The 9,885-nt window shown below is 52.1% G+C and overlaps 1 protein-coding gene across 1 annotated transcript; it reads left to right on the top strand.

The window, feature by feature from the left end:
* Positions 1 to 994: 994 nt before the first annotated feature.
* F2RL3 (F2R like thrombin/trypsin receptor 3) lies at positions 995 to 9,849 on the top strand. Its single transcript, XM_019538379.1, has 2 exons — positions 995 to 1,106; positions 2,519 to 9,849. Exons 1-2 carry the CDS (start codon positions 1,022 to 1,024, stop codon positions 3,595 to 3,597), a joined length of 1,164 nt encoding a protein of 387 aa, XP_019393924.1. The 5' UTR covers positions 995 to 1,021; the 3' UTR covers positions 3,598 to 9,849.
* Positions 9,850 to 9,885: the final 36 nt, after the last annotated feature.

Raw genomic sequence — 9,885 nt, 5'->3', positions numbered from 1 at the left:
CAGCTTTCACCCTGTCCCCACTTCTTCTTAGTGGGGAGGTTGCAGCTTGTAACCAGGTTCCCCTTCCCTCTCCCTGCTTGGGAGGATGATAGTTTAAGCGACATCTTCCAGGGAGATAGGGGCATTTGAAGGGGAGTTCGCCAATAACAGGGCAGTTTCTTGGTACCCATACAGAAGGAGTGAAGTAGGGTGCACGGTACCTGCGGTGACTGGGGACGGGGTTCTTATAGAGTCATCAGAATCCGGACCGTTTCTGCAGCAAGTCAATCTGTAACGAAGGTCTAAAAGATGGAGCTGGCACCCAGTATTTCCACTCACTGTGTTGTTTCTTGAAGCTCAATAACTAGAGCCTTCAGTCACTGTTGCTGCCTGATCAGACCGGCTGGCAGAGGGGAGGTGCAGGGAGGGAGAACATCTCCATCTTTTAGACTTTTGTTACGGATTGACTAGCTGCAGGAACGGTCCAGATTCTGACGACTCCATAAGAACCCTGTCCCCAGTCACCGCAGGTACCGTGCAGGTGCACCCTACTTCACTCCTTCCATATGGGTACCAAGAAACTGCCCCCTTATTGGCAAACTCCCCTTCAAACACCCCTATCTCCCTGGAAGATGTCACTTAAACTACCATCCTCCCAGTCTGATTTGCAAGGGCCTTGAAACTCCCTGATCGTTATATTTTTGGCAGTCTAGCTAAGCCTCGTGCTCTCTTATCCTGGTGTTTATCACCTTCCAGGAAGGGCCCTATCCCTTCACTGACACTAGGGACCCACCGCTGAGCAGGGGCAGACCTGGCCTGGTTGAGAAGGAACATGCCCACAGCTCTAAACACCCCCGCTTTCTCCTTTGCAGCAAAGGTCTGGTGCTTCCGCTCACAGCTCTAAATATTCCCTGCTTTCTCCTCGACAGGAAAGGTCTGGTGTTTCCACAAGTTAAGGGCTGGATGGCAGGAAATGTGCAAGCAAGGCTATTAATACTTCCCTTCCCATGCAGCACAGCACAGCACCCTTTGCAGTGTGGAGATGTGCAGGCACAGAAGGATGTCACATCAGCTGCTGCTGTGGTGCAGCCTCTGGGCACTCTGCTCGGCGGGTCTAGACTATGATGGTGAGTAAACGCATGGCCCCGGGTGACATCCTCCCGCTCATTTGAGGACTGGACATTATGCTCCCATACCAAGACTCCCGACAAGACTCCAAGAAAGCCCTGATGCAGAAGCAAAGCACAGCAGTGCCAAAGGGCAAATGCTAATCAGTTCTGCACTCCTACCTTCCCAGTCCATCCTGATCCCCTCTGCTGCGCTCACTCTGCCCCACACTGCTCTTCAGACAGCTGCAGGCCAAGTGCTGCAGCAAGGGGTGCAAACGGGGCCCAGGGGCCATTCCATCGCACAGAGGGGAATGACAGGGAGGAGGGGACTAAGCCAAGCCTGAGCAGCTGGGTTCCCCCTTCATCCCCATACCCCTCTCCCATGCGAGCTGCATCATGCTGCGTGTGCTGGGGAACTAGACTTTCCTCCTGCAGCGTCCCTGACGGGCTGCTCTGCCTAGGTGGGCGAGTAGGAAGGTCGGCCCTTGGTTCCCCAAGTCGGGCAGCAATTTACCAGAGGCCGGAGCAGCACTAGCCAGAGCCATGCCCTCTGGAGACTGCCAGAGCTGGCACCTTTGTGTCAGCCTCAGCCCCAGAAGCTCCCAGATGCAGAGGAAGCTGCTCTGACTCCACAACAGGAGAAGGGGAGGGAGGGATCCTGAGCACAGGATCGCCATGGTCAGATAGACCCCCTACCTTTGCCAAAGGAGCCAGCAACACAGCCCAGGGCTGGAACTGGCTTTCCCTAGAGAGGCCTTATTGGCCTGCTCCCTTTGTGCTGCCTTGTGCTCTGGGGTGCTCAGTCCCTAGCAGCCAGCAGCAGACATACCGCAAGCTGTAAGAAACAGCGCATCACTCCAAGGCGTTGCATGTGGTTCTATGGGCTCATGACAACAATTGACCATGAATAACTGGGACCCAGACAAAAAGTGCAGGCACTGCCTGGGGACGAAGTACATATTGTTTTCAGCACTGAGCAGCCTGAGTATTTGTGGTTTCCCTTGCTTCTCCTCTTCATTTAAATTGTGCATCAGGGATATTTTCTGCTCATGGCAGGTCACACGGCAGCAAAGGAGCTACCCTGAACACCACTAAACCCTGGGCTCCCCTCCGTGCTGACAGCAGTTTTTTGGGGTGAAGTATCTTAGAAAACAGTAAACGGCCTCTCAGGCCCAGGCCTGATGCAGGGAGGCCTTTGAGCTGGGGTTTGTGTTAAGTGGCTCTAGCTGGAACCAGAGCAGGCCTCTGCAGGATTTGCTGTGGGGAATAGCCCTGCCACCCTCTGGCTCCGGAACCCGGGGTGGGCACGGTGTCTTGTCTGAATGCACACCCTTTGGGGCAGGGACCCTGTCCCTAGATGTATCTGCACAGAGCCAGTTGTTCTGAGCCCAGCACAAATTCTCAGTAACAGCCTCTGCTTGCGTTGCCAGATTACTCTCAGAACAGCACCGATGAGCAGAGGACGACGTCTCAAAACACTCTGTGTCCCCGAGCCATCCCGGGAGAGAAGGTGACTAGTGACAACACCACCTACCTGGACATCCATGAGGCTGCCCGCTCCCAGCTGAGCAGGCCGCTCATAGTGTGGCTCCTCCCCTCTCTCTACACTGTCATCTTCCTGGTGGGGCTGCCAGCCAACGGGCTGGCCCTCTGGGTCCTGGCCACAAGGATCGAGAAGCTGACTTCCACCATCTTCCTGATGAACCTGGCAGCAGCTGACTTGCTGCTGGTGCTGGTGCTGCCCTTTAAGATCTCTTATTACTTCCTGGGGAACCACTGGCCCTTTGGTGAAGGCCTATGCCGGCTCACCACAGCCTTCTTCTTTGGGAACATGTACTGCTCTGTGCTGCTGCTCACGTGTGTCAGCGTGGACCGTTACCTGGGTGTGGTGCATCCTTTCTTCTCCCGCTCCTTCCGCAGCCCAGGCTTCGCTGCGTGCACCTGTGCTGCTGTCTGGGTTTGCGCTGCCATCTTCACCCTGCCCTTGACCCTCCTGAAGCAGTCGTATCCCTTGTATAAGTCAAACATCATCCTGTGCCATGATGCCCTCCCTAGGCATGAGGAGACTGAGTACTATTTCTACTACTTTGTCTGCTTGATTGCATGTGGTTTCCTGGCCCCGCTGGCAGTCATGCTGTTCAGCTATGGCTCTGTGCTGTGGGCCCTGCTGGGCAGCGGAGAGCGGTACCTGCATGCCATGAAGCTCACTGCCCTTGTGCTGCTCACTCTTGTGGCGTTCTACACCCCCAGCAACATCCTCCTCCTCATCCACTATTCCCAGAGCTGCTCCATGCTTCACGGGGACCTGTACATCAGCTACATGCTGAGCTTGGCCCTCAGTGCCTGCAACAGCTGCATTGACCCCTTTATCTACTACTACGTCTCTGAGGATTTCAGGGACAAGGTGAAGAGCAGACTCTTCGGCTGCAGCAAGCAAACCATCACGTCTCTAAAAACCTCCAAGGAGACACTCCCTCAGCAGAGCTCCCACTCGCAGTCTGTGGTGTGAGGCCCCAGCCCCTGCTCCTCTCCCTCCCAGGTGCTGGCTGGCCTCACACTATACAGTTTCCAGGTTGGGGCCAGGCTGGCAGCTAGTCCAGGGCAGGGAGGAGAGGGGGGAGCCTTAGGTACTCCTGCAGGGCTCAAAGCACAAACTAGGTGGAGTCAGCTGTATGCAGACAGGAACAAAATATGGCTTCTCCTTCAGCCACTCTCACTGCTATCACTGCATCCCTCACGCACTCCACACCCTGGTTCTCAGCTGCCGCCTGAATCTCACTTTTCCCAGATGTCCCTTAGTGAGTGAAGAGGTTTGTGCCATGCCTGTCCATCCTGCTCTTGCCGGCATGGCTACCGTACTGATTTCTTTTGTTAACAAGGACAGGTTGTTGGCTGCCGCTCCAGATTGAGGCCATTAGATGCTTCTCTCTTAGTTCATCCCCTCAACCTTGGGTGGCCCTGACAGGAGCTAGAAGCTTCCACTCCTCTCTGCCCTAGACAGTCTCAGGGTTACTTGAACACACAAGCTATCATACTAATCAAGGTCCCTGGTGGACCTTCCTTCTACCTCAAGGCCTGATGGAGGATGTTGCACTTTCTGCATGCATAATGGCAGTGTCTCAGGGAGGAAAGGGAAAAAAGTCCAGGGTGGGAAAGGCTGGCTAAGAATTAAAAGCTGCCCAGAGAAACCAGTTGAACCACCTGGTTGCCACCCTGACACTGACCAGAGCCACTGGTTTGGTAGGTAGTTTGTTTGCATGCATCTTGCATCCACGCATGACCAGGCAAAACTGAGAGGCTCCTTCCCTGCAAACCCCCTTCTTGAATGTGCCAGGACTCCAGGTCTCAATTTTATCCTGGGGTGCAGAGAATGCATCTAGCCTCAGTGACTGTTATGAAGTGAGACGATATACTCCTGCATCCTACTCCTGCCTCTGCTACTCACTAGCTTGCCGCCCTGAAACAAGGAAGTCCATCTCTGCCTCTCTGCACCGGGGAGAATACTCACAAAGTTAAATTTGGAAACATTTGCAAAGCACTGAGATCTCTCTTTGAAAGTGCTTGCTCATACTAACTGCCCTGCTAGTAGGAGGTGACATGTCACCTTCTCTAACAAGCAAGGTCTTTCTTGACTGGTGATTAACAGTCATCAGCTCCTTGTTGGTAACATTCACCACTTGCATAGGCTGCTCTGGCTTTTGACACTTGCGAGTCCTCTGAATAGCACTGCCTCTCTCTACTGGTTATGAAGACAGCCTGGCTTTAGTCCAGGAAAAAGGATTTCCATGTCTCTTGAAGGCAGGGTATTAATAAAATACTGGAAACTCCCACAGTGGAATTCCATGCTCCTTTTACAACCTCCACAGAGAACCAAGAGCTTTCCCGCTCCCAACTCCGCCCCCCCCAAACCACTGACCATACCTGCAGCTGGATTCAGGGAATGTACTGCAAAAGCAGACATGTTACAGTCAGCACACCCCTCAAAGCAAAACAAAAGGAACCTCCCAGCAAACTGCCCATTTCTACCTCATCGCAAGTCAGAACTCCTTAGAACTGCCGAGTGCTTTGGTTCTGCAGGTACATGCATCACTTCTGTCCTTTCAGTGCTGTGCAATAGCTGGTAGTTAAGAAGCTGCAGCTCTGCAACATGCTTGCCCTGTAGTATGGAGGCAGATGTTAGTAAGGAGGAGAGGAAGGCAGAATTGTTTTAGAAATCAGTTTTTAATAAAATATTCATCAGTACCTAAAACAAATGTTTTTCTGGATTCAGACTCATTAAGATTTGTGTGAACAAAACAAAAATGGTCATGTAACAATGCTGGTGGATTTTGTTTTCCTTTGTTATTAAAAATATTCTCAGTGAAAAACTAGTGCCTGTCTCCTATGGGTGCAACACTGCAAGTGCTGAGAACATGCCAGCCACCGAATGCAGAAGAGACATGGCAGAGTTAGGCTGAGAGCCAGGGCTTTTGTCCCATGGTCAAAAGCAGCAAATGGGACAAACCAGAACTGGGCAGAAGGTTTAAATCAACAGAGATGTGAGTCTGAACAGATGACTTCCGCACGATCGCGAGATCCAGGGTATCATGTATGAACCAGCCAATGGCCACAAAGCAAGCACTGCTGCTTTCAACTTCATCCTTTAAGTTGGGTGAGTCTGTCATCTACTGACGATAATGCAGAAGAGGGGGCAGGACCAAAACATTTGGACAACAAAGGACAAAGAACTATTGCTTCAAAATAAATACCATGGTAATGATTACTCCAGATAATATCCATGTACAGTTACAAATATAAATACAGATTTCATTGGAGGGATTACAAGCAACAATCACTGGTAACTAGAGAGGGCTATCAAGTCTAGTTAGTAAAATAACTTGTTATAAACAGAAGCTCCGGTATCTTTCAAGCCACTGGTATTTCTCTCCCCTTTGCAATGAGTGACCATCAGAGAGGGGATAGGCAAAGCCCATCTCTAGGAAAGCAAGACAAATGTTTCCAACCTGGAAACAACCCAAAGCCAAAGGTAAACCCGACAGCAAAGCTGTCCCTGCCACCTTGCAGCTACCACGCTGGGAGAAAAGACGACTCTGTCTCCCTAAAACAAGCATTCTGAAGTTGATCCTCCCGAGGCAGGAGCCCTTGGATTGCAGTGCGTTGACCTCAGAGCCCTTGCAGGGACTCTGATAAGCTCCAGAGTCAGAACTGGGTAGAAGTCTACAAACAACCTAGAATAGAAAGGCACCACTCAAGGCTCCCAGAGGAAATATTCTGAGATCAAGGATTGGCAACGTATGGCCTGTGGGCCAGATCCAGCCTCCAAAGTGCCTGGATAGGGCCTGCAGCATAACTGGAGACCTGAGTGCTCTGGGCAGCAGTGGCACCAGGGGCAGTGTCAGCTGCTGCACTGGCAGCCAGCTGATGCTTTTTTGCTCCCCCACTTCCCTGGCCGACTGCATGTGGCTTTTGCCCTGGTCTCCCCCCTTGGATATACTACTGGATGCAGCCTGTGGCACCAGGGGGGCAGCTCAGTTTAACGCATCTCTCCTGTCCCACCCAGTGCCGTGATCCCCTCCTCCCACCCCACAGTGCCCATTTCTGCCACTTCCCTTGCCCTCTACAGCATGTGCCGCTCATTGTTGCTGCCAAGTTCCTGTTCCCCAGTGCCACTGTGGACAGGAGTCAGTGGCACGTGGCTGACATGGGGCTGCAGCAGCCTGTGGCAGCAGTCAGGTCACAAGCAGCAGCCCATCCCTAAAAGATTGCTGACCAGCCCTGGATGGTTTGCACACCAGAACCAGGTCTCTGGAAAGGGGAGGGAGGCCAAGAGCTTAATTTTCCTTTAAGGGACCTAGTGCTGATGATAGCCAGAGGAACAAGCAGCGCCTTGAAGGGAGAGAGTGGCCGCACAGGACAGCTGGGACTGCACTGGGGCACATACAGACTGCGCTGCTGCAGTTACTCCAGGCAGTACCTCAAGGGCTCTAGAGGCTTCCTGCTCCACCTTGCACTGATGGGGAAAGGGAGCCGCAACACTAACTGCAGGCTCCTGCCCTCAAGTCTTGAACCAAACAGTTTGTTGTTTAGCTCCAGAGAGACACTGGCCTGCACGGGCTGCAGAGGCTGCCAGTCTGTCCCCAAGAGAAAAGGAAGCTTTGCCTTGGGACAGGACAGCAGCTGGGCAGCACTGACTGGTCTGGAAGTGCTTGAGATGGGAGAGGTCACTCAGGGGTCTCCCCTGGCCTAGGCAGGTATCTGGCAGGTGCCTGGCCCAGGGACAGCGACCTCCAGGACAGCTCCTTAAATGCAGGAGGCAACACTGGCTGGTGGTTGGAACCAAGAACTGGTAGGCAAGAGACCCTGCTGCTAATCCCGAAGCTACAACAGGCTGATGGGGAGTTTCAGCCTCTCTATGCTTGTTCTTCTCATGGCAAACAGGAGATAGCACTTCCCTTCCTGCCTCAGGCTGGCACGTGTGTTGGCCAGACTGACTTCCACGTATGGAGGCTGCTCAGGATAGGCTAGGTATTAGCAGGCACTGCCAGAAGAACCCGTCCTCTCCCTGGGGAGGCACTGGGCAGGCTTCTGCATCTTAAACAAATATTTTACATTTAACAGGGTCCCATGGAAGTCATGTGGGCCCTATCCACACAGGGGATTCCTCCCTCTCTGCTCTCTTGTGCAGAGGCAATGATAGCTTGAATAGTTCAGGGCAAGGTGTACACCAGGAGGAGCACGTCCTGGCGGTGGCACCTTTCTTCACGGCAGATGAAACAAAAGTCAGCCAACTGGAGACAGGGAGGGAGGGGGACTCTGGGATTAGGGCTCCCATCCGCAGGGGTCCAAGTAGCCCCAGCTCAGGGACATGGAACAGAGCGCCCATCTCTAATGACAATGAGAGGCCAAGATAATGAGGAGACTCTTTGCATCTCTCTCTCCCAGACTTCAAGCACTAAATAGTGCTGAAGGTGGTGCTAGGAAACAGCACAGCTTACACTGTGTAGCTTGATGGGGTTTTTTTAAAAAAAGGCTGCCTCTTACAGCAGCTTGCCCCCAGCCTGTTGTTAAACTAGGAGATAAATATTGATGCAGGCTGCTGTGTGTATACACTAGTAAGGGCCTGCCAGGCCAGTTGCTTTCAGAGACTGAATTTAGTTTAAAGATATTTATTTACCTGCTAGGCAAGAATGCAGCCACTGGCATTTCCACTGCACTGTGGGGACACAGCTGGGATGTGGTCTGCTCTTGCACACTGAAGAGACGTGGCAAAAATCTCTGCTGAGAAGCAGCTGGTGCAGATGGGTGCAGCCATGTTAGGAGTCTGAGAGAAGACCTCTGAGCAGCAGGGGAAGCAGCAATTAAAATATTAACCAGCAGAGCCATTCTGAATTTACTGGAATCTCAGGGCTGGGCTGTGACCTGCTGCCTTCCACTGTCACCTATGTCTGGGAATCTGAAAGCTGAAGTCTAAGAGACTGACGCTAGAAACCCCAACTCCAACTCTCTTCCCAGCCACAGACCCAGTCCAAGGACCTTGTCCCTGCTCAGCACACTGGCTGAAGTCAGCACCTGGAAAATGTTTTTATAGTGGAAAGGGAGCAGAAAGCCAAACTTGCTCCCCTTTGTCTTCATGGGGGCACTGTTTGGCAAAAAAGTAATCTGCATTCTGGGGAGCCTTATAAACAATATGAATCAGGCTTTCTTCTGTTTTCCTTCATGAACAAACAGCCCCGAGAAGTTTCCAGTTCGCTCTGGGCTCTGGCAACAGTGGAGGTGGAAGGATGAAACATTCTGGGTATTTTGCGGCAGGCAGCTGTGTATACCTCCTCCTCCAAGGATTAATTGGAATGATGCTGCTCCTGGTGCCAGCAAAGGCGACACCCAAAAAGTTTCAGGAATGTACAGCTTCTGCTTTTCTTTACATTGAACCATTTGTCGATTAGACTCAAACTCTCATGCTCAGGTCGAGTTACCCTACAGGAGCCCAGCCCCTGACACTGAGGAGAGTTCTGCACTGGTGGGAGCCCAAGGGCCACAAAGGCTGTGAATATACAGAGTACTGGGGTCTGCTGGGAGCAGAACAGAAATGGCTGGTAAAATCAGGCAAGCACTAAGCATGACACTGCCTCAGGTCAAATTTATTCTCATGCTGGGGTTACAGAGAGAGAGAGAGACCAGGGAGCAGAGGCCAGGAGGATGCAGGCTGCACTTGGCAGAACCTGCTCCAGCATAAATGGAGTTCACCTGCCGGCCCCTCATCCCTGCTATCACTGGCACTCTTCCCAGGCAGAGCCTGCAGCCATGCCCAGGACTGTCAGACTTTTACCCCTTGTGGAGTTCTCAGATGATTTAATTTTTCTCTTGGAGAACTGTCTCCTTGCCAAGTCCAATGAGCATGGAGGTGTTAGGGAAGTCGTTCCCAGGAGGGCAACATGCTGCTAGTGCAGTGGGACATTAAGGCTGGAGGCAGCATTAACCTCTAGCTATGGCACAGTAAGCAAAACCCATTGCTTTTTATTACTGTAACTTGAAAGAAAGCTCCTCAGCCACCTCTTCACAAGAAGCAACTCAGCTGGACACAGGGGCCTGGACTTGGCTTCTTTGTGTAGCTAGGAAATGGTGTTTGTGAAATCCTTGTAACATACAAAACACTCTGAAGTGGTCTAGGGGGTCTGAATTCCCACCCCTGTTCCCACCTACAGGGACAGCATATTGGTCTCCCATCCTTGGAAAGACTCCTAATAGGGTGAACAAAAGGCAGGAAAATTGACAGAAAAAATAATGCTGAGTTCCCCCA

Source organism: Crocodylus porosus, unplaced genomic scaffold, assembly GCF_001723895.1.
Source record: "Crocodylus porosus isolate Cpor-Errol unplaced genomic scaffold, CroPor_comp1, whole genome shotgun sequence".
NCBI lineage: Eukaryota > Metazoa > Chordata > Crocodylia > Crocodylidae > Crocodylus > Crocodylus porosus.
Note: the sequence above shows the minus strand (reverse complement) of the source record. Positions and strands in the feature narration are given on the sequence as shown.

What these genes read in the sequence shown, in the direction of transcription:
- F2RL3 (XM_019538379.1), top strand. Translation starts at nt 1,022, where the DNA reads ATGTGCAGGCACAGAAGGATGTCACATCAGCTGCTGCTGTGGTGCAGC. An exon ending in GGCGGGTCTAGACTATGATG is followed by an intron (nt 1,107 to 2,518) that starts GTGAGTAAACGC and finishes TTGCGTTGCCAG; the next exon opens with ATTACTCTCAGAACAGCACC.